General features: G+C 35.0%; 1 protein-coding gene across 1 annotated transcript in view; it reads right to left on the minus strand.

Annotated features, from left to right (window-relative positions):
- Positions 1-11,188: 11,188 nt before the first annotated feature.
- The window catches only part of ATLIG4 (DNA ligase IV), a 103,873-nt gene continuing 89,087 nt past the window's right edge, over positions 11,189-25,974 (minus strand). The window contains exons 16-27 of the mRNA XM_088956404.1: positions 19,614-19,697; positions 19,358-19,453; positions 19,213-19,261; positions 18,681-18,768; positions 18,215-18,421; positions 17,551-17,676; positions 17,374-17,473; positions 17,152-17,257; positions 13,200-13,327; positions 12,909-13,070; positions 12,379-12,534; positions 11,189-12,032 (exon numbers count right to left, since the gene is read on the minus strand). Of these exons, the coding sequence (XP_088812530.1) occupies positions 11,294-12,032; positions 12,379-12,534; positions 12,909-13,070; positions 13,200-13,327; positions 17,152-17,257; positions 17,374-17,473; positions 17,551-17,676; positions 18,215-18,421; positions 18,681-18,768; positions 19,213-19,261; positions 19,358-19,453; positions 19,614-19,697 (2,041 nt within the window). The 3' untranslated portion in view covers positions 11,189-11,293. The remainder of the gene's footprint in view (positions 12,033-12,378; positions 12,535-12,908; positions 13,071-13,199; positions 13,328-17,151; positions 17,258-17,373; positions 17,474-17,550; positions 17,677-18,214; positions 18,422-18,680; positions 18,769-19,212; positions 19,262-19,357; positions 19,454-19,613; positions 19,698-25,974) is intronic.

The raw sequence follows: 25,974 nt of genomic DNA on the forward strand, positions 1-25,974 counted from the left end.
TTATTTTATTGATAAAAACTTTAAAATAATATTATTTAAATAAATTAAAAAAGTAAAAAAGGAGCACTATCGGGCTTGTGATAGAATTAACATTAAAAATATTATTTTTTTTGATAAAATATTAAAAAATTAAAATTAAATTTTTATTATTTTAAAATTTAAAAATTAAAAAGAAATAAAAGTATATAGAAGAGATGTATTGTATCAAAATACAATGTGGAAATGTTGTGGACTAACCACATCATGAGATATAAGTGTGGCCGAGATTTAGGACTGGGGGTGGGGACGGTCCACAATATATTGTGGACCAGTCCCGTCCACGACCAACAAAATGGTGAGTTCACCATGTGGTGTGGACCAAAACGGTCCATCCACGAGATGAACACACTACCAAACACCACCTTAGTAAATTTAATCATATTAGATAGTGGAAATAAATATATTAGAATTCTAAATGAAATTTGGGAATCTCATCATGATCATCCAAGCCTTATCTGATCAGTCCCTTCTGATTAATGCCATACCTATTGTTAAATGATTGGCGCTTAAAATCATTTATTACTATTTCTAACCATCTCCTTTTTGTTTTTCGTTAGTCCTTCTAATCCCTTCAATTTGTAATAAATCACTTTTTCTTATAGGTACACGTGTTGTTAATGGTCTTCTTTGCACATAACTAAACCATCTATGTTTACTTTCTCCGATTTTATTACTATTAAAGTTACTCTGAGATTCATTCAAAAATTTGATTTTATCCTTCTTGATTTTTCCATTCATCCATATCAGTATGTGCATTTCTGTCATATATATACTTGATGTAATGGTAAAATTTTAGATTAATAAGCCAGAAATGCAGATTCAAAATTGAAGATTTATGCAAAAAAATCCAAAACTTAGATTATATCTAGTCTAACCCTCTTAAGATGGGAATGGACTTTTTTTTATAATGATTTAAGCTGTCCAAAAACAATCTTTATCTGGCAGATGAGGTAACTTTGAAAAACTTGGGTCGCTTAATTCATTGAGGAATTGACATTCCCTTAATAAACTATAAAATAACTGATTAACCGTTAGGAGAAGCATTAAAATGAAGCTTCCCTCAATTGTTGGCGTTGACATAAATCAAGACCAATGTTTATCAATACTTATGCAAACAAATTCACATGATGAGATAAATGCTGATTTGGTGATGATATGACACCATTTATCAAATAAACAGAAACTATACAAAACACCATCTTGATTTACACTTTCATACATTAATTTGTACTGTTGCAAATGAAATTGGACTGCAAAGAAATGGAACCTTAATAACAGCTCTATTAACACAAGAAATTCACAATAGAGGTGCAATTCAAAAACCCAATTTTCAAGTTTTTCCACTGAATTAGGGCTACAGATCCTTTCATAACTCAACAAATTCTCAGTCCAAGTCGATCCAAAGATGTACTTGTTTTCATTTAAAAAGGGAAGAAAATAAAACTTTGATAGAAAAATGGACAAAAGTATAACTGAAATTTTACAGAATAAAATATTTTCCACTAGAGAGACAGATTGGAATGAAACATCATATACATTCAGAGAAGCTGATGTATGACCAAATGGATCACCTCTATTGAACTAGAAAGCAAGTGGCATTGATGTGAAGCCATTTGCCAAGGCCATAAAGAATTAAGATACAGTTGGAGTGCCCAAGGGAAATCTAGGACCACATGCTGTTGGAGGTCTTACAGCAATCATCTAAGTATATTGCTTGAATCGAGTTTATCATGGGCTGAAGATGGCTTCTCAGGGCAGTTTGGGAGGGTTGATGTGAAGATTCAGCTATGGTGCATTTTGAGAGGGCTGAACTGAAGATTCAGCTAAGTTAGTTCAGCCACTTTCAAACTCTCTAGATAAGTTTTTTAAATAGACTGATGCAGGCAACCCTTAAAATGATTGATGGACAGTTGATTTGGACTCTCCGAATTCATAACTTATAAAATGTTCATTTGGGGTCTACCCTGAAAAGCCAGAAGCTGTTATACTTCAACCCTCCCAAACAGACATACTATTTAAAGAGGTTACAGCAAACAACCCTTCAAAATGGCCTGAGAAGCCGTCTTTGACTTTTTACCAAGGCTCAGTTTGGGAGGAATACAAATATAAATATGTATGGTGCAAAATCTTACATTTTGTATTATTTTGTATGTATTTGCATTGTACATATTTGTATTTGTACTTCTTCCAAACTGAGCCCAAAAGTTGTCCATATGGAATTTACCTTAGAAAGTCAGAAGCCGCTGCACTTCAGCCCTCCCAAAACGGTATAGAGGTTTAGGGCTTTGGAGTAGAGTTTTTTTTTTCTATTTTTTTTTTTGGTGGGGGGTGGGGAGAATTTCTATTGTAGGTATGTTTAATAATAATAATAATAATAATAATAATAATAATAATAGAGTGATTAGGAATGATGGAATAATTAATACCCATGCCAACATAGATAAACTTGATAAGAATTATTAATACTAGCTAGCTAGTGTCAACATCTCATTATATCATTCTCAACCTTAACTATGCACTGCTGTAGGGCATGTGCCATCACATTACTAATAAGTCCACATAGAATGATAGAAAATACAAAATTGAAACTCCGCATTCATATATGGACCCAATGCAAAGAGTCCTTGTCTTCTTTCATGTTACAAGATAGGGCCAACGAGTTCAAGTCAATCCATTTGAGTTCTTGATGACGAGTTATATATAGGTATTACGTTACATTAATGACAATTTATATGCAATCCACAATTTTATTTGCACTAGAACAAATGTATTGGAGTGCAAATGAAAAAAAAAATGCAAACTTTAGTTTAGTTTTGTTTGGGATTTTACTTTATTCTACTTTGCATCTTATTTTACTTCATTTTTATTGCAAGTAAATAAAGTATGATAAAATTTGAAACAAAAATAAATCAAAACTTGCACCCAAATCATTTGCACTATTATAGTTTTGCATCAGTGTAAATGAATTTGCACTGAAACCAAACACAGTACAAATGCAAATATGTAGAGTGCAAAACCTTGTATTTTGTATGTATTTGTATTGTATATATTTGTATTTATACTCTTTCAAAACTGAGCCTAATGCTTAATTAGTTTGGAAGGAAAACAAATACAAATATATAAAGTGCAAAGCCTTGTATTTTGTATTGTTTTACATGTATTTGCACCGTACATATTTGTATTTGTATTCCTTCCAAACCAAGCCTAAGAAACATTCCAAAAGGTATATAGTCCAGAAGCCAAAGGATTAGAACTCAGCCATAATAAATTCAGTAGTTTAGATGGTCATTCAGCATCATGGTTCATGATATCCTGCCAACAAAATACATTCAACACCCTACCAACATGATCTGAGAGAATTGGGATCTGCTCCTCATTGAGCACTCCTCACAGCCACATCCCGCCGTGTATTGGGAATATCTCCCATCAATAATAACATAGGAATATGGGAGATGTTTCTAATGTGCAGTTGGTACATGCTCTAAGGTTGGTGTGAGGAGTTTTCTGTGATGAGGAGCAGATCCAAACTCGATTTAACACCATAGATCTCATCATGGAATTGGGACCCACTATATAAGTGGGACCCTCCATGTATGAAATGTGTGGTGTTAGGACATGTTGGTAGGGTGTTGGAACATATTTTGTTGGCAGCAAGAGATCTGGCCTCGAAAGTATAGACTCTCCATATAGTGAATGCCAATTAGGTCATATGTGTACCCTACTACAACTAAACCGTATAGCACCCGGCACATGAGGGTGCCATAGCAGCATCACATATTTCAATCAAAAGAAAATATCAGAAATATAGTGGAATTATCAAGTAAGTGAATATACTAAGTAAACACACAAAGATCCCATTAACGATATTAATTTTAATATCCAAGTTACTTTAAGGGGGTGTTCTTTTTTTGGATTTTGAGAGGGGGGAAAGTTGGTCAATGGGATTTTGATTTCCATTTACCAAGAAACCTATGTACATTTTTCAGATTTATGTGGGGACCAGTGAAAGTTTATTTTCTTGGGTATCACTTTCTCTTTGGATCTTATTTTACTTTATTTTTTTTATTGCGACCAGGTAAGTGATACCCATCTCCTAGGTGGGTAAATTAACTTTCCCATCTAGGGGAAAATTGTTAATACTTGGATGGAACAAAAATGCCCCTTTTAATAATGGAATTTTTATGGCTAAGATTGTTATTGCCTTATTCACATGGGAAATAAAAGAAAATGGGTAAATGCACTTACTCGGGTAAGTCTTTCCTGGGAAACACTTATCCAGGTAAGTGCATTTACCCGGGTGACTTATCGAAAAGCGAACAGGGCATAAGTATGTACTCATGAGAAACACAATTTAATATATAAATTTATATGAGGTTTGAAGTTTGAATTACCCTTGGGAAATAGTAGAAGAATATACATTCGACGAACCTCAAAACTAAAAGCCCATTTCATTTTAACATACTGCGTGTGGTTGTATAATGCAATGACGAGGAGTTTAGCTGTGATATAGGCAACCTGGTTTTGACTCATAATAATATACAATTTTATACATAGCCAGTCTTAAATAAGGTAAGAGAATTTTAGCAGTAGGTATCATGTGTAGATTAATTGATGCTTTAAATAGGTCGTTAGATATAAGAATTTGAATTCAGAAAAGTCTTGATAAGAGTAGTGGGCATGTTTAGCTTAATTAATGCAATAAATATGGACCTGAATCATGGGAATTCGGATTAGCTGAACGTTTTAGCTATTCAACAGGCTGTGGAATCAATGATGAGGTTTCACGCCAATAATAAATTCATGGCTCCCACTGTAAACGATACGGGCCCCATGTATTTAAATACTGGTGTAGAACCTTATCATTGGTTGCACATCCTACTGAACAACTAAAGTGTTAAGCTAAACCTTGCTCGAATCATGGATATGTCTCATGTGGATATCAATACTTTGAACTGGGATAAACTTGGCATAACTGTGCAAATGGGTTATGATTTTTTACTGTGTTAATCCTATTGTCACCCAAGAAACAACACAAAAATAAGAGAAGGAGAAGAGAGGAGGAAGAGAGAAGAAAAGAAAAGTGTTTGGGGAGCCAAAAGAATAGGCAACGGGCAGCTCCCTTTCCTTTATTTATAATAGCGTAACAAAAATAAAAGGGGGAATTACAATAATGCCCCTAATAGCACATTCTAATAAAAATAAAAGATCCCTAGTTACTTGTGATGATCGATGTCATCTACATATATTATCAACACTACAACCTATCCCTCACATCTCTTGACAATAAAAGTGTGACCAAACAAGCATTGTTTGAACTTTACTTGTTGAACTGCCATATAAAATCTATTAAACCATGCTCTAGAGAGTATTTTAAACCACATAAGGACTTGTTCAATGTACACACCTTATTTTTGTTACCTTTGGCATAGAAACCTGGTGGTTAAACCATATATAGTTTCTCTTCTAGATCACTATTCAAGAAAGCATATTTTACATCAAATTGGTGCAATTCCCAATCTAGACCGGCGACAAATGATAAAAGGACCCAAATATAATTCATCTTTATTATCAAGGAAATGTCTTGTCATAGTCAACACCATATATATACTTGAATACACCCCATAATGGGCAATGGAATGTTTAGGAGTGTGTGACTTAACACCCTTTCTTTGGGAAATGGGAATGTTTAGGTCATCCACACGGTCATCAACTAAAATGAGAACAGAGGAATCAATGGGGGACTCTTGGGTTACTAACAATGTTAGTTGCTTAGTATCTAGTAACTCCAAATATTTATAACAATATTGATTTCTAAAACAAGAAGGCATGAAAAGGAACAAGATTTGGAATGGAAGGAAGATGGACCTAATGAGCTTACTTCTCCTCCTCCTCCTCCTCCATACAACTCCTCCCAGGAGAAGCAAGGTAGAAAGGTTCAAACCCAAAGAAAAACAAAATGTCCAAGAAATGAAGTACTTATGACCGACATGATCAAAACACTAGTAACCCTTTTGAGAAGAGGGGTGCCCAAAAAATATACATGGAATAGACCAAGGTCCAACTTACAATAGAAAGAAGATAAGTCATGAACAAAAGGTTGACAACCAAAAGATTTCATAGGAATGGAGAATAAAAGGGATATAGGGAACAATAGATGCCAGGGGCCTACAACAATCCCAACATCCATCAAAAAATGTTTAGGTACATTCATGTGCAACATCATCCCACATTCTACTTCAAGGAGATGATTATTTTCTCTTTTTGCAACATTGTTTTGTTGTGATGTTTTTGCACATGAATTATAATGGATGATCCATAAAAACTCATTTAGGTCACTGTGGAAGTATTCTTTTACATTATCTTACTAGAATAATTGAATCTCAACATGAAATTGATTAAATAACATCCACTAAAAATTCTTTATAACTTTTGGAACTTTGTCTTTAGTGCATGGAAAATATCCACATATAGTGGGAATAATTATCAATCAGTATAATAAAGTACCTATAACTACCCTCTAATATTCTACTAGTAAGTTCCCAAACATATACATGCATAATACAAAAAGAGAAATTCAATCTTTTATTACTTAAATGAAAAGATGTTCTACATTGTTTGCTTAACCAATACATTTGGCATTGAAAATTTAACACCAGACATGACTTGAATAAAAGAAGAAAAAAATACTTCAATAATTTAAAAGACACATAGAATAGACGATTATGACATAAAAACATATGACTTTTATTTTATTAACTCAATTGACTATGCAACTATAAGGTTGATGCTGAGAAATCAGCCTTGTTTTCAAGAATATAGAGGCTATTTATCATGCTCCCTCTACCAATCATCCTCTTAGAGGTTAAATCTTCAAAAATACAAGATCCGTGAAAAAATGTTACACTACAATTCAAGGAATTTGTGGTACTACTAATACAAAGAAAATTAGGAGGAACATTAGGTACATGTAACACATTAGCAAGGGTAAGGCCATGGGGAAGATATATTGATTATTGACCTACAATGGAAGAGAAAGATCAATTTGCAAGCCTCACTTTATCTCTCTTAGACAAAAGGCTATATTTGGAAAAGATTAGGCTTACCGGTCATGTAGTTGGAAGCCTATGGATCAATAATCTAGGGGGAACCAATGGTAGCAAATACATTGGAGGCAAAGGCAACAATACTTGATGTGGACGCAGATGGAGTAGAGGGGGTACCACTAGCTTTATTGCCCATTTAATGTAAGGCCCTACCATATGATTGTACATGATCATTGAAGGAGTAAATGCTATCCTCCTTGGGGTCAAAACCAATATAAAGGCACACCATTGATCTAATTGTCTTGAGCTGCTATATTAGTTGCATTAAACTTCTTCTGGACATACCTCTTATTATGTTGTTCTTGGCTTTTTATTGCCCATTTCAACTTCCTAATGAGATCCCAACAAGTATCACGTGCATTTAAAACGCCGACAATGAGTACACCGTAACCTATCCTTATTATCATACTTCTTAGGGCAATCAACGAGTTGGGTCTAGGTTGGCTCCAAGTAGATCCCATCCTAAATCGATTATTAATTAAGACAAAATCATAGATCTAGAATTGTCCCAATTAATAGACCTGATAGGCCCAAGTATACTGAAAACTATATTTATTTATTTAAATAGTAACTTAAAATTTAAACTTTGGTAACATAACTTTAATAAAAATGATAGAAAAAAATACTAAATTATTTATATGTTAATAAATTAAAATTTTTAACTAATATAATCGTATTTATTATCTATCAACTTTAGCAATTAAACTTAAAATATGATAACAATTTTATGAGAATTAAGTCATATATGTATTTAAGATATTAACTTCCATTAGCATTCATTGAATCCTATTCTTGACTAGAATACACCTATGTTTGACTAAAATACTCCTATGTTTTGAATTCGATCACTTTAATTGTGAGGGCACAAAACGTAATTTGATCTACTACATTTCTACTAATTCCATTTCCTCTCATTAAATCTTATGTTTAGGGCATTAACTTCATTCTTTCATTAAATCCTATATTAATTAACCATATTAAAAAAGTTAGTGTGACAAAAAAGTCATTTTTATTGACGATAGAAACAAAATACAAATTTAAAACCAACCCAAAATGGGTTTGTTTTATTGTTTAATGGCAATCAACAATTTAACCTTTTGGATTAAATGTGTTAAAGCAATGTCATAATTAAATAAATAATAATAATAATAATAATAATAATAAACGATGAAAGCAAACAAAAGTACAAAAAATACAAAAAAGGGAAAATTCCCGATTAGTATTCTGTACTTTGGTCCTAGTGCCACTTTGGTCCCCGAACTATAAAATACAATAATTTAGTATCCGAACTTTCAAAACATGCCAATTTAGTACCTATCGTTAACTAGTCGGACATCTGAAAAGACACAAATGTTCTTCAAGTGCCATCTAATTTTCTTTATCAATCATCCAAACATTGATAAAAAATGAACAGTCCCAAATCCTTGCCTCTTCTATTCAAGGAAGTTGGGGTCACCATAATGTCCACTGAGACGTGACCCCAACTTTCTTGAATAAAGGAGGCAAGGATTTGGGACTGTTCATTTTTTGTCAAAGTTTGGATGATTGATAAAGAGAATTAGATGACACTCAAAGGGCATTATATATTTTCAAATGCTACTTAACGGTTGGTTAACAGTAGGAACTAGATTGGCACGTTTTGAAAGTTTGGTACTGATTGTCATGTTTTAAAGTTTGGGAGCCAAAGTGGCACTAGGGCCAAAGTACAAGGTACTAATCGGGAATTTCCCCAAAAAATGTAAAAACATTTTGGGCACATCTCTAATAATGTATATTTATCATATTAAACAAAAATAATGTGACAAATAGGAATAGTTTTTATAAACATATAGTATAAAAAAATTATATAAGAATTTAGAAGCATTTTATTTACCACCATCATCATAAAAAATTGCCACATGCAAAACACATGCACACTTACTAGTAATAAACAAAAAGGATGCTAATAGCATAATAATAATAATAAGTAGCTAACAGAATGCTAACAGTAAACCAACAACTATTCAAATACAAGATTACACAAAAAAGAAACAAATAAATAAAATAACATAACCATTCAAACAAGAAAATAAACAGCCAAACATCGAGATTTATGAAACAGAAGTTTCTCATTTTATATTTTCTATTGTCTTTGCAGAGTAACGCTGAGGGTATTGACTTATTAGACACAATCCAACAATTGGTTGAAGATAATGATAATAGGTTTCTAATGGTTATACCCTTAGTAGAGGCATTGCTCCAGGGCCTTGATGATCAATGATGTGGAAGCATAACAGAAAATGGTTAAGAATTAATCAGGCTACAGAACCAACCGATCCAAGGCAGTGATTGATTGAATACAACTTCAAAATTGAAAATAAATCTAATTTAAGAATGAGGAACGAGTAATACTTCTTTGTTTTTTTTTTTTTTTTCAGTAAACAGCCCCATTTTTAGAAGGAATTCTATCCTAAAGCTGTAATAAGTAATAACTCAGGTGGCTGAACTGAAATGTTTGTCTTATCGTTTGGTGGATAAAACAGACAAATAAAATTATAAAAAAAAATACTTAAGAATGTAGCAATCAACCCAAGATGCCAATGGGTGGCATTGTTTCATGACCAAAGTATTTCTGGAATCTTTCAGTGTTTTATTTTATCACGTAGGATCATCAAAACCAGAATAAGAAAGAAGAATCTCATAAAATACCATGGATTTCTTTTGGTAGGATAAATATCATGGATTAAGGTTTGATACCATTCATGGGGATTCATAAACATCCCACTTTAAAAATAGAAAGTTTGGAACTAATTCAAGTATTGTACTATTTGATTAGATTAGAACTGCCAGCACATTGAATTGAATTGGACTGGTAGAACCAAATTTGATTTGGTTATATTCAGATCATTAAACTCAAAATGATCAAAATATTATAATTATTAATCAAATGAATTAAAAATAGTTGTGGCATTGTATACATGAATAAAATGAATTGAGAACTTGATTGAAACTTGAACCTACGACTCTTTGGCTCATTTTGAAAGAGTACAAAATAAAGGCTTTGCACTGCATATATTCCAAACTGATCCTTTAGTAAAAAGACAGATTCAAGCCAACTTTATCAAGTTTAAATAAAATTAAATCTGATAATATCCAAGGTTCAGGATACGTATTGTGTGAAAGTCACCAAAAACTCACGATCGTGTATTGTGAGTACAGATACTTTGAACCTTACAATGGATCAAAATCAGATCACCTACAACCGGTTGAATTATAGATTGGGCCTTGCCAGTGTAGTCCCAAGACAGTACATGTTTTATTTGTTGAATATAACCAGAAGATATTACGAGCAACTTTGACAGAAGGCCCATTTCCCTAAACAATTTTGTTTGCTTTCTATGTACGCAAGTTTGCAATGCAAATAGCATCAAGGATGAGTTCTCAAAGCTTATATGCCCATTTCGGTCGCTTAACGTGATTTGCTTTTTATTGCAAGTTTGCAATGTAAATAGCATCAGATACGAGATACCTCGGGCCATTATAGATGGGCCACACCAGTATATTATATATATATTCATGTATTTCCATTTCCCAGTTCGTCAAGCTTAGATTTAGATTGAATTTAGGACTTCAAACTCCATGAAAGTGGTGTTTGGCTTGATAGAAAATACGGTTTGAGGGAAAATTCTTAAGGCCGTGTTTGGTTGCAGTGCAATTTTATTTGCACTAGTACAAATGTATGGGAGTGCAAATGAAAAAAAATGCAAATTGTGGTTTAAATTTGTTTTGGATTTTACTTTATTCTACTTTGGGTCTTATTTTACTTTATTTTTGTTGCAAAAGTAAGTGAAATTTGAAACAAAAATAAGTCAAAACTTGCACCCAAATCATTTGCATTAGCATAGTTTTCATCAGTGCAAATGAATTTGCACTGCAACCAAACACAGCCTAAGGAATTTCATGAAATTTGTTACGAAATTTCTCTCTACATTCTGTTTTCTATCAAACCAAAACATAGCCTAGGTCTAGAAATGGATAAGCATGTAATGGAGCACAGAAGGCCAATATTAACTAAATCTTTAACCACTGATTAAAAAAGAAAAACAAACGATGTACAAGCTAATCCCAGCCTAGTTATAATACAATTTTTAATTTAAGTGAATTATAACATTTTACCAATCCTTGAGCAACTCACCAGCAACATCCTTGTAGCTGACTTTCTTTTTCTTCTTTACTGGCTCTGCATCAGGATCTTCCAATGGTTTCTTATTTTCAATAACAGAATCTGCAGTTTCAATTTTCTTCACCCTCAAGCTTGGTATCATATCTAGTAACATGGCTTGAACCGGATCTACCATCATTTCCAGCTTTTCCAAGTTATCTTTCTTTTCTTTGTAAGCATTCCCAGATCCTTGAGCATTTTCAGAGTCTCTGGTGTAAATTCCACCATCCAATTCAGTTCTTTGGTCCTTAGGAAACCACTCTGGGTTTTCATCTTCAGTGGCCTCCCATTTGGTAGGGTTGATTCCTAGTGATCTATCCAAGACTTCTGGGCTTTCATTCTCCTGGGATATCTCATTTTTCTTTGCGTCCATTCCATCAGTTCCCTTGGACCCTTCACTTGTTACAAAGTGTTCATGTTTTGTGGTTTCATCACAGGAATCATTGCTGTCGGATTCATTCTCATCTATTTTTGCAGGTCTGTTTCGAAGCCTTGCTCGTGATCTTCGAGTTTGACTGAAACCTTTTCTTGCTCCTTTTGCTTTGGTCAAAGCAGGTCTGCCTCTCTTCCTTTTGGCACCCTTCTGAGGGGATTCTGAGACTCTCAGGTGTTCTACAGCAGGTCCATTAGTACTTCCTTTGTCATCCTTCTCGGGATGTCCATTCTGGTTTTCCTCTATGTAACTTATCCTGTAGAAGGTATCAGTGTTTAGAAAGAAAGATATTAAGATCATCTATCCAAGTACTGTGAATAGTGATTTTACCTATATTAGGATAGGGTAGAATACATGTATGAGAAAGGATCCATTATCCAATAGTATGAGATCTATTACAAAAAAGATAGCCTGACTAAACAATTACAAGCATCCAATACCCAGATGTTTTCATCTCACATTGTTCATTACCATCTATTTTGTTCACGATTGGAAATTAATCATGATAAAAACCAGATTGCAATTTCCAAAAGACCATACATAAAATAGACAACCGATGGCATGAATCATACTTCAATAATATAAATATCAAGTTTGGATACCTTTGTTCAATAGGTAAATCCTCCAAGCTATCAGGCCTCAGACCATATTTCCCCTCTTCCAACTTTTGGCCCATTTCCAAGGAATCCTCTAACCACTGATACCCTACAATATGCAGCTTTTTGTTGTATAGAAAATGTTTGTCTGCTGCTGAGAAACTGTATCGGAAAGTATATATGATTAGCTGCATGAGAAATACATGTTAATGATATGCTTGTTTACTTAGATGTGAGAAAGGAACATAATGACAACTAAAAGACCACAAAAAAATACACAATACCCCATATGCGACATTTACATTGGCATTCCAAAACCATTTGATTAGTGAATTCTATGAACCATTGGGAATATCTAATTTCCATTTGCAAGAAAATCATCAGAAGTGTGGCATAGGGTTGTGGAGCAACCAAGAAGTGTTCCTTCAAATCAATGACCCGATCAACATTTGCAGCCATTGATCTCAGAAACAGGCAAATAGTGCCACTTCCTGATTGGACATAACATTATACCTTGAACCAGCATAACAATTTACCTTTCAAGTAAAGTGCCAAAGTCCACATTAGATCCTGGTGCTGACAAGACCACCAAGTGAGTAGCATGAAAAATGTCACAACTGACTTTACCCCCATGCATAGAAACTTCAAGACTCATCCTCCTCAGCGAAATCTCAAATAGAACTTTCCAATTCATATTTCTTCAAGGACCAAGTAATTCATATTAAGTGCAAGTAAGGAAATAAAATTTTACGGAATAGATTACATCCTACAACGAAACTGGACCTAGAAATGGAGAACCAGGAAGTAGTACATTCTCAGAAACTTACATGGACCCTATCAAAGGAAGGAAATAAATGCAGCATCCCTGAAACCATGACCATTTTTCATTTGGACAGTACTTCTTATAATGGTCAATACTTTTGGAGTCTTCTGTTCCCACCAAGTTGCTAAAAAGCTGAGAGCATAAGAAGAAAATAAAGATTAGCAAGGGATCTTCAAGATTTTCTACACATGCTTCGAAATTTAGAAAATGGTGAGAAAAGGTTGGGATGCAACATAATGCAACAAATATCCATGTAGCATCTAGAACAGGCATAGACATGAATACGGAGACCAAGAAAATGGATACACTATTGCCAAAATTATGGTTCTCCCTTTTTTTGTATATTCCAGATTGTAATCGTCCTTATTCACATCTTTCAACTCATGTAAATCATCATGTTACCCATCAAGAAAAAAGATGAGCATGTACACTTTTCATGTCTTAGTGCTCAAAACATCATTGTTCAATTTTGCATCTTATGAATTATAAACTACATCTTGAATTTTACAGGCACTTTTCCTGAGTTACACATTTACAATCTTCCATATCTTTCTTTGGTGAAAATCTGGAATTGAACAGCGGAACATTATGGTTGTGGTATAGTAAAGTTGAAAAGAAATTCCTAAAGAGATAAAAGTACCTACTGTCACTAAGTGTTAATTCAAGCATGTAGGCTCCAATTTGTTTGTTTTATAATTCATGCAATCTCATGGAAGAAACTAATCATCATAGTACAAATAGTACTATGTACAAAATAGTACAAAATGTGTGCTTGGTCCTGGCGATACATACATGACATAATATATTATATACTTAATTAATAAAACTAAAGAATGATTGAATGAAAAATTAGATTAATGGATAAAAACCTAAGAAACAAGAGGTTTAAAAATAAGTAGGATTAAAATAGAATATATGCAATGTAAATTTAATAACAATATATCGAAAAATCTAAGTACACAGGGTTAGAGACCAAGAGAAAATGTGATGTCTTCCATTACCTTGGTTTTCTTGCTCAGAAAACCGCCTGATCAGCTCCGCCTTTGCCGACAGGAAGGATACGTTCCAAGTGCCCTGAGATCTTGTACTGAACCTATGAAGGACCCGACCTCCTCGAAAGTGAGATCGGTCGGGCCGAACTCGAATTTTTTGGGTGGACGTCGAGAGGTGGAGGCCCTCTTATGGGAACCTCGTCTCTCTTGGGCCGAGGACCCCTCCTCGGCATGGGAGGCACGGCATCCTCCCCCCTCGAACTCACTTCCAAACATGAAGAAAAGACAAGAAGAGGAAGAACTTACCGAAAGTTTACAAGGATGACTGACACCACAAGGTGACACCGACCAAACCGATGCGACCGAGCTCTCTGTCACTCAGCTCTGGCTTAAAGACAAAGGATGGACCCCCCAAAGGCCAACTATTTATAAGGGCCCCAGTCCCTAACGACTGTGATCAACTTCATCCAACGGTTCAAATCGACGAGGCATTTCAGTTTTCGAGAAGCCAAAACAGATATAATAAATTACCGGCATTCGTAGTAGCCTAATGAGGCATCACGTCCGCGCGTATACGTACCCGACCCTTTGCAAGCTTCCACTCAAGAGACACCGTTTGAACCACGACTCGCTTGACCTTGGCTCCGACCTGAAGAAAGCAAGTAACCAGAAGCCCTCGTCATCAACCTACTCCCTTCGCCCAAACTTTTCCACCTCGAGCTTGGGAGTGGGGGCAATTGATGATGAGTGAAATTGACACATCGGCCACCTGGCGCCACATCACCTCGGAGACCACGGGACTTCAATGAGCAGCCTTAGAAAGCATCTGCCATCAAGACGGGTCCGTGTACATTGGTTTATCATCCACAACGATCAAATCAAAGCCACCCAAGACATCAGTTCCATCTCGAGCTCCTCAAGATATCAGGCGACCTAGGCATAGATTGACGTTTCGATAGAATGACTGACCTGCCATGTCAGCATGGGGGACGCGTCTCCTATGCAGTTAACGTCTCCGAGATAATCGGGAACATGTCGAGCAACCGACGGAAATGACAAGCGACTCATTTGGAAAACGCTCCCATGAGCCCCTAAGAATCCACACACCAAGATCCATTACTTTCGAAAATCTCGGGAGCGCCTTGATCATCCCCCAACTCAATAAAAGGGGGGTGCCTTCACCTTCATGGGGTATGCTCTCCGATAAGGTATTCTAGCAGTTCTAGCTCTCTTTGCTCTCTCTGCTTGGAACTATCCTTCAGCCTATCCAGCTAGACACTAACTTGATCGTCGAAGCCTCCTCGCCTAGGCTCACAACCTAGGCTTTCTGACATCCTCTCATTGCAGGGTTCAGGCCGCTCACTACTCCCACTCGAAGCTCTCCAAGCAAATCGAGCACCATCAAATATCATTAATCTTTCCATATAAATTCTAATTTCCTTCTATTATCAACCTATTTCTAAATTGAGCTAGCATTTTTTCCTTTTAGGTTTCCCGCCTAATTCTTAGACACCTAATTTCTTTCCTATTTTTTATCCATTTCCTAATGCACACATCCACCACTACTAGTCTATGTTGTGTTGTAAAGCTTTCTCCCGAAATAACTTTGCAATCTTTATACATCTTTTGTTGTGTTCTTTTAGTAAGGAAAAAAATCCATCTGACTTATTTTTGACCCACTATTAAATGTTATGAAGTGTTCATCCTTCTTTTAGAAAAAAGGTGTTTAAAATTGCCATATCATAAGCTATTGCAAAGCCTAATATTGTACCTCCTAATTCATTCCTCTCCCCAAACCAAATCCTCTATACACCATATCATATCCTACACTTCTTTACCCAACATGCCCATGTAAGTCTCTTATAAAAATCTTCTCTTCATTTGGAATTTCTTGGACTAATCCTTCTAAGTTTTCCAAAATTTTCTCTTAATGTTTCCTTCTAAACCCACTTGAGGTTCATAAGCACTAATTTCTTTAAACAAGTCTAAAACAAGTCTAATAAACATTTCCTAATCTAAAACAAGTCTAATAAAAACTGTTCTATCCCCAATTCTTTAAACATTTATAATGAATTTTTAAATCCTTATCTACTATTATCACTACACCATTTCTATTATTTATCTCTCTCATATACCATGATTTGTAGCCACCAATTTCTTTAGTTTTTTTCCCTTCCATTTAGTTTTTTGTAGGCATGCAATATTAACCCTTAGTGTCTACTAATTCCATAGTTTTTCCTATTTATATTCCTACAATCCAAGTTGCTAAACAAAGTTGTGTTTCTTGGACTAGCTTCTTTACTTGCCCCTATCCAAAAGAATGTAGGAACTCTAGACTATTTGATACTACAACTAAGCGTTGCTATGGTGGGTCACTTACAGGGACTATCCTAGCAGGCCCTTGCCCTTTAAAACTACACTTGGGGAGTTGGGGTTATAAGAAAATAAAACCTTGCCAGTTAACACTTAATTTGAGACCTAATATAACCGATATCCTCAAATAAAATCTTGTCAGTTAACACTTAAAATATGAATACCCATCACAGGTCTGAACACTGTCTGTAAATTGACCCTAAATTACTCAAGTTATGTTCAAATTGTGTCATCTTGGGATTACTAGATACATAACTAAATAATCATTAAAACAGCAACAAGATCAAGGTGTTTCATCCATTTTGACATAGAAAAGTGATGCCGAAGTTAAGATAATAAGATTTGAGTCAAAAAGTGAACCTTAATCCCACACTCTGTAGCCCATCAGATGGCATGCTTTCTCCTTCTAGTTTCATTAACATCTCAATGGTTTGCATCCCAATTGTCTAGGGATTTAATTCAGCAATTTAGTTGTACATATTTTTCTACTGTTTATCGTTTATTGATGTAGGTGGATCTACTGTATATGAATAGATTCTTAAATCCAATCAAAATAATGATGCAATACTAAAACGAAGCACAGAAGCACACCTGTTTGATGTCTGTAATATCAAGATCCAAGTAATAAGAGTCAGAGAATTTATCAATTTCTTCTTGAAGTTTGCTCTTTGATGATTCTGATAAGTAGAGATAATACCTTCACAGAAAATATTTTTATGTTAAGATATTGTAAGAAGCTATAATGATAAAGAGATAAAAGAAAAAAAAAAGAAAGAAAATTCAGAAATGAATGAAGCAAATGCAGTGACAAACTTTGGATGTAACTGCAGGAGTCGCTTCTGTGAGCAACAATCCAAAACCCAAGAATAATGAATGATATCTCCATGAAGCTTAGCTGCCTGATATTTGATCCCTGAAAGATTTATACATATTATAAAAGTTTCCTAAGCTAAGATGATTTTTCCAAAGAGAAATGGTTAATACAAATACCTTTTTGCTCGGCTGCAATACAGTGAGTGACTGAGCCATTAAGATTCATTGAGAAAGTTCCTCCATTCTCAGCCACCATTTTGTGGAAGGAATCCAGAGAATGGGTTGGAGGCACATTGACAAAGTCTATGGAGGTTAAAGAAGTAATAACAGTAAACAAGAATTTAATAATCATAAGGCTCCAGAAACTCATCTATAAGAAATATCATTTGGTGTTTTGGACAAGTAAAAACTTCTAGCAGCAAAAGACAAAAGAAGATGGAGGTGGATTGGTGTATAGAGAGTTAAACAAAGCAACTTAAAAAGGAAAAAGTCTAAATTATACGTCTTGTATTTAAAATATTTGTCCTTGCATCAGGATAGGAAGGATAGAGCCACTCTCTGCCTCTAATGGAGGCATGTATACGAAATCTCCTCTCTTCTCATAGACACATAAGACAATCTACCTATGGTTTGACATTCTACAATTGCATAAAGGAATATACCACATTTCACACACACAAGAACAGGGCAAAGGCAGACAAGACAGGACATCTTTATTCTCCTTTATGACTCCAAGTATGTAACTGAGTTACAAATAAATGCAACTATAGTGCCAACATCTTACAGACACAGTAGAGTGAAAAAAAAAAAACAAATAATATTGCTAAAATCCATAGGATACAAAACATGATGTTTGCAAATATAAGAGTCTCCTCTTTAACACCAGATGTATCTGTCTGAACAAAATGTGAAGGGACAATAGAAACATTCTTTTTCCTCTCACCCAATCGTGAGGATTTTGTGTGTTTGGGTTTACTATCTTGTAAGCATCCATAATCTGTTCCCCTCTGGGTGTTGCCATTACTAGACTGTACCAAGTCCACAAAAGCTGAGATTGAAAAAAAACATATATTTTAGATCAAAGAAGCTCCTTCCATATCAAGTGAATTAAATCAAAGAAAAATCCTCAAAAGAACACGAGGAACTTTTTCCCATGATTTGTCAGGCATCAACATCATAAGATTGATATCCAATAAATTAACTAGATAGATATAGATGGGATGATAACCACAATTTGAGGCTTATAATCTTGTTGATCAGACCTACAGAGCAACTGGAAGCCCATTTAGAAATAAAAGTGTCCTTACATTGCACATCAAGGCATTCGTGCCAAGGTTTGTCATATCTCACCCGGTCAATACGGGGGAATCTCAAACTATACGGTGCGGCAAATACCTAAATGAAAGAACATTAGATCAGTTTATTATGGAAATAACCAGCCAAAGAAATTAAAAAAGTCTGTCTTGATATGTATGATGTGGCCAATCCAAACTATTCACCAAGTAGGGACACTAGATTTTCTACATGTTTAATCTTCCAGTCATCATCACCCATATATCCCACATTCCCAGTTTCCCACTTTGTCTTGTAGTTTTCCCAACTAATAATAGCCATTTGAAATTTTTATTATTAATAATAAAAACATGGCAAAACAAGGTCTTTTGGGCTAAAACATGTGCCATGAATATATAGGGTGGGAAGAGGAAGACAGGGAAATTACATCATTGAAAATTATTAGATAGTTTAGTCATTTAGGAAAGCTTAGACAGCAACCTGAGTAGCAGGCCTGTATATGTATAAGACAGACAAAAAGGAATTACACTATTGTTCCAACTGTACCTCTGACCTAATTGTTCGGATATCACTAGTGATTGAAAGTATTACTGACCTGTAAAAGAGAAAGTCGTTATATATATATATATATATAGAAAAGATGCATATATTTTGTAATTTTACAGAGTAATAACATTGATAGGCTGCTAACTTTTCAGGGCTATCAATCCAAACATCTGGCCTCTCCTTTGAATTATTTGTAACTTCATAAAAGCTTGGTGGAGACTTCTTTGGATATTCATTTTTCCTGCCAAAACAGATTTTTCAGTTTAATATTATTTACAATAATGTTATGTGTAAGTGTGTGTGTGTGTGTATGCCCACTTTCCCACCCCTGAAAAAAGAAAAAAATTTAACATTTTAACCCTGCTCTGAGGAATAGAAATCAAATGCTTGAAAAAGATTACCTGAAATAAGGCTTCAATTTTGTAAGAAGAGCATTCAGCTCATCATCAGAGAGACCGGAACCCACTCTACAAAACGAAATAAATCTGCAAGGAAAGATATAAATAGTATCATTAGTAGATGCACAACTTTAGTGAGCCATACAAATATATAAGAAGGTAAATTAAGAAGTTAAATGAAAATTATGTTCCTCAATAAATCAGGACTAAGTAGTTCAACAAAATTGCCAACTAAATTTCTAATGAGATTATAATCACAAAGAATACCACTTAAGCCAGAAGGAAATTTCATTAAATCATTATAAGACCAGCAATGTTGTGTGGCATTATTGGATAGTCACAAAACATGTAGCAAAGACGCAAATTTGAGATGGAGTTCAAAATTAGAAACCATAGCATCAGAAATGAGCATATTTATGGAAATCTAGGAGCAGAAACAATATGTCACAAAAAGAGGGAAAATAGACAGAGAATGTTTTCATCATGAGTGCCAAAGACCAGCTACCAAAGTAGGAAGAAAGAACATAATAGCAAATTACAGGGTCTAGAAGAGCCCAGGACAAGCCAATAAGAACATGGGTAAAGCACTAAGAAATGATTTGAAGGCCCACGGTTTAACAATAGATATTTGCACTGAACAGAGTAGAATGGTAGAACAGGATTCATGTAGCCAACCTAATATAGTTCGGATAAAGCATTGTTCATTACCAAGAGAACAAAAAATATATCAAATGAAGCAGAAGTACTATGGTACTTGCATGCATGGTTTAAAATGTCCCTAAACTCCATAATGTTTTGACTACATATTTCCGTTTTCATGGGTAGTGACACAAAATTCTACCAGAATCGACATATTCCCCAATGAACACTACTAGCACTATGTGGAGTACAAGAGATAGTTTCCATGACATATTTCCATTTCCACTTCATGGTTAGCAACATGAAATCTTATTGGAATCAACATATTCCCCAGTGAACACTACCAGCAGTACACGGAGTACAAGAGATATTGTTATAACATAAATTGGTAACAATATTGTAGATATGTGGAGTAACAATGTTATTGCCCACCAAACTTATATTATTACCACTTTGAGCTAGTTCAATATTCATTTCAAACATGAAGTTAAATATTAGTTTTTTTTCTTTTTTTTTTTTTTGTGTAATAGATTGTTTGGTTGATCTATTACAACCATTTACATTTTCTATTAATTTAAAATTTGCTCTAAGTCATTCTATTATTAAGTTTTGAATCTTAAGGTTTACAGGACAACTTTAGAACATATCTTTTGTCTATAACCTTAGTTTCTTAGCGTTGTTTAATGATTTGAAACAAGATAAAAATTTTAAAATCCATGCCTATGCTTGTTTTATTATTTCATAAAATATCATTCTATATTTTTGCATATTTTACAATGTGCCACGTCTATAATTTTTACAATGTTTCCACACGATATTTCTGACATTTTCAACATGTTTCCTATAGTTGGATGACCAACATTTTAAACCTTGTTTGCATGTACACACGTATAATACATTGTAATAAGTACATTGTGAAGGTAAAAAATGGAGAAAGACATACACTTGATGTAAAATTGCATTGATTATTAAATGACTAAACTACAAGTTTGAGTTGGCTGGGTTGGGCTGGGATTAGACCTCAGCTCAGGACTGACCGAACCTGAGGTCAAAGCCTGAGTTTACCAACCCAAGCTCAACCTGAGTTAAACACAACAACTCAAGCTAGGCCCAGACTTCGTTAGGCTGGGGCAGGTTGGTTGGATTTGAAAGGTTCCTTAGACATACTTTGCATATTTACCACTAATTTCAGCTTTATAGCTGTAGAGATAAAGAAGTCTTTTTTTTTTTTTCATCTTTTGTTATTTGTTATTTATGAGAGTGGTCCTACCATAGTCTCACTATCAATTGCTTATATTCTCCACGAACTCTTTGTCTCTCTCTCTATTTCTTCTCTTCTACTGTTTTCTTCTTTAATAAGAAATAACAAAAGATAAAAAGAACTTCATAATCTTTACCCTCCCCCTCAAGTGGATACCAATCTCTGATCTCTGGCCTCCAATCAATATAAAAAACTCCCTTAAAACATCATTGATCAAGTAGTATGGTTCCCACAGCCAATCCCCATATCACCCCATAGTCAAAGCCTTGTATCACCCCTATATGGACTACTAGCCCTTACCTTGACAGTTTCAAAAGAGAAGAGATGCAAATTTTTCTGCCTAAATTACACCTACAGTAATTCAAATAATGCAAGAAAAGAAGAAAAGAGAGAAAGAGAAAGAAGAAGAAAAGAAGTTTCAGCAATAGGTTGTGGAAGAAGAAAAGAATGGAAGAGAGAAAAGAAGAATTTGAACCTCTCTCTCTAGCACCCTTTCATCACTTTTATTAATAATTCTAAGTCTGAGTACAATTACTTGGATGCCCTTAATGGGGCGGCCAGCACTAAGGAAATAATTAAAGAAAAATAAAAGAAGGCCCACCCCTGCATTAGCATAGTGATCAACCTGTGGATCAACAGACTGAACCTATCTTCTGCTCTCCTCACTACTCACCATAGCATATGCCTGAGACAAAGTCACTTCATCCTTTGCTAAAGCATTTCGCCTCAAAATATCATTCTCCGAGTTGAGTCCAGTGAGGATCTCAAAGACCCGATTTCTCGCCACCAACCCTATATGTTTCTGCATCCTTTGTGCAACCCCAAACAATAGTCTCTATCCGATCAATCTCTTGCCAAAGAGATTTCAGCATAGAGAAGTAGACTGCTAAGGGCTTCTCCCCCTGTCTAAGATTATTCACATCATGCTTCAATTTGTAGGCCCGAACAACATTAAGCTTTTGGGAATAGGTCTTTGTGACACTATCTCACACTTCTTTTGTATTTTCCATTCATAGGTAATGCTGACTAATGTGTGGTTGGATAGAATTCACTAACCAATCCACTACTGTGTAGTTTTCCTGCATCAACCTTTCATAGGTAGGATCATCCTCCTCCAGTTTCTTTTTGCTTTTAGTAACATAACCCCATTTCTCTCTACTACACACATGTATCTTAATAGATTGAGACCAAGCTAAATAATTGGTCCCATCTAGCTTCATAGTAGTCACAACCACAAAAAGATTCTCCACTGACCCCCCCATGTCCAAACCTGGAATCTATGGAATATTTGGTCTCTCCTCCAATTTGCTCCATTGAATAAATGGATGCAAACGAAAATCAAATTAGGGCTTTACTAGGCTATATTTACTGTTCTAAGCAAAGAACAACCTCTCACCCCTCCCCCTCCCCCCCCCCAAAAAAAATTAGGGTTTCATAGGGTCCTGCGGGATAGGGAGAAAGAGAGAAACTTCAACCACCCCTTCCAGAGCCCCTAATAGAAATCAAAAGGCTTACCTATAATCCCCAAGCGCCTAGTTCAAACTGTCTCTACAACCTATAACAAGGTTTCTCCAGTTATCTAGGGTCTTCGGGAGAAATCTCCAAGAACCTGCCTTGGGCTTCAGCTAAGGATGAAAAACCTTCAAAAACCTTCCTAACTAGGCTGCATAAGTAGCTGGTTGATCAACCGATCAGTTCTCCATACACACTATGTATGGGCAAAGAAAGGAGAAAAAAGTCGAAAGTGAGAACCTGCTCTAATACCAAGTTGAAAATTACACCTATAGTAACTCAAATAATGCAAAAAAAAAAGAAGAAAGGAGAGAAAGAGAAAGAAGAAGAAAAGAAGGGAAGAGAGAAAAGAAGAATTCAAACCACTCTCTACCACCCTTTCATCGCCTTTATTAAAAATTCTATGTCTGAGTACAATTACTTGGATGCCCTTAATGGGGTGGCCAGCACTGAAGAAATAATTAAAGAAAATAAAAGAAGGCCCATAAGGGCCCATAACTAAGAAACATAACTTTTAAACACTAGCTAAAAGAAATAAAGAACACTAGGGTCCATTCAGCCCATTCTCACTACAAAAGGATTGATGATTAAAATAGAGAAAACACCAAGATCTAATGTAGTCGGCTTGGTAGCCTACATCCACGGGAAGAGAGGGAAAAAATATTAACTATGAGAACAAGAGATACAAGATTGACCTCTCTACAGACTCACAACATAATGTACACTCTCACTCAACCTTAATCCCACACAACCAATGGCTTAAATAAGCAAAACACCCAATTATACCAGAATTTCATGCTGGCACTTCTTCCTCCCATAAATACATATAAGTCACTAAAGTTTATCAACATTACAAATATACCCCTATAACCTCCAACACCCTCCCTAAAAGAAAACCCAAATACAATTAAATACAATATATCTCTCAACATGAACACCATATGAACATCTCTCTTTTTCTCTATGAACTTCGCTATCAATCAACTTAAAAAGAAGGATAGCTTCCATTGTTGATCCCCCTGGCATAACCCAAATTGGTCCCTTGATATACTTGTTTCATGTTGTACCCTTTGCTCAACTATTCTCTCACAAAGTTCCATAGTGTGGCTCATGAGCTTTTCCAATCATCAGGCATCTTCTTTCTGTACATTATCTTATTGAAAACCTTAGTTAGCCATAATAAGCATATCCCTTCCATACTTTTTCATAATTCTATTGGAATCCCATCAGTCCTAATGCTTTTCCTTTCATCTTATTTAGTGCCACTTTCACCTCATAGTTGATATACTAGTCTCTCCTCCATTAGCTTCCTCTACATACTATTCATTTGATAAATTTTCAAAATAGATTTTCCATCTTTACTTGATTTCCTCATCTTTTACATTACACTTGGATCTTCCTCTGCACCTAATGAACAAGTAGTTGTTATCTTTACTGAGTGTCAGAAGTCAAAGTTGTTTGACAGTATAGGCAAGCTGGGCACAACTAACATTTATGCTCAGATTGAGGGGGAGTGTTGGGAAGGGTAAATAGACATTTATACGTTGACATCAGAAAGGGTAGTATAGCCTTTTTATTGGTTTATGGGCATTCTTGTAAATGTAAATTTCCCATTAAAGTGGGGCTAACAGCTTTAAGAGTTTTTATTCTTCTTCACAGCTTTATTTTTCTTTATTTCTGTGCTAGAAGGGGATCTCCAGACACAAGTCTCATCCTGTAGACATTGTGTATAAGTACCACTTATAACTTAAGTTGATTTTTCTTTTAGCACAACTAAAAGAATAAAGTAGGATCAGTTCACAATGTCCAAACTTCAACAAGCAATTGAGTTTTGTTATCTGTGCAAGTAATGAAAGAAATTAGGGATGCATATCGATCAAATTGGATTGGATATAGTTAGACTCAAATTGATTAATTAATATTCAAATTCAAATTGGTTAAGAGGACTGCCAACTCCATGGTAGATGCTTTATCTAAGCAAAGGGCAGAAAGACAATTAATGTCCTGGGCACAATTCTAAAAAGATATTTTGGGGGGAGATAAGATGGTTGATCTCTCGATCTTTGTATATTTATATTGTACACACCTCTTAATTCTATAATGTAATGAAAGCTGTAGTTATTGCTAAAAAAATCAAATCAGATATTGTCCATCAAATTTTTATTGGATTTGAGTCGAATTTGGATTGCAATTGGATATTGAATAGTATAAATAAATTAAACTAAACAGTGATCAAAATATTAAACATTTATTAAGTGAATTAAAAATGACACTGATATTGTATTTCATGAACAAAATGAAGTGAAAATTACTTGTATGAAACTTGAACCGATGATAATTTAGTAAAAACACAAATTTCAAACCAACTTTACTAATAGATGCAAAATAAATTTCAAGAATACATGAACACATATTTAAATTGAATCAAATCAAATTATATCAGATTGGATAGGGGTGGATCCATATTTGATCCAACCATAAGCGGATTGAATTTGGATCACCCTTAAAGAAATGGTTCTGTCCACTTAGGGCTTCAAGTCAGGTTGCCCGACTTGAAGCACTCCAACTACATCAGGCTTGCATTAGGATTTGATCCCATTGAAAAATTAAAAGAATAAAATAATTGCCAACTCAACCTGACCAAAGTTGCACCATCCACCCTAGTGGTATGGCAAGGACTCTTAGTATAGCACTTGGGCTGGAGAAGGTATAAATAGGTCATTACACAATGTTGGTCCCAGGTATCAGGGTCTTGGGAGGGAGTCCGGATCTGCTCCCCACAGAGCACTCCTCACACCAACCTCACAACACGTTCCAACCACACATCTGGAACATCTCCCATACTCATGTGTTATTATTCAAGGGAGATGTTCCCAATACAGTAGATCGGCATGAGGTGTGCTATGAAGAGAAAATCCCAATTCCTTGGGAGGGGTAGACTGGACACAGTCC

This window comes from Nelumbo lutea, chromosome 8 (assembly GCF_056320005.1).
Source record: "Nelumbo lutea isolate HS-2025 chromosome 8, American lotus-T2T, whole genome shotgun sequence".
Classification (NCBI taxonomy): Eukaryota; Viridiplantae; Streptophyta; class Magnoliopsida; order Proteales; family Nelumbonaceae; genus Nelumbo; species Nelumbo lutea.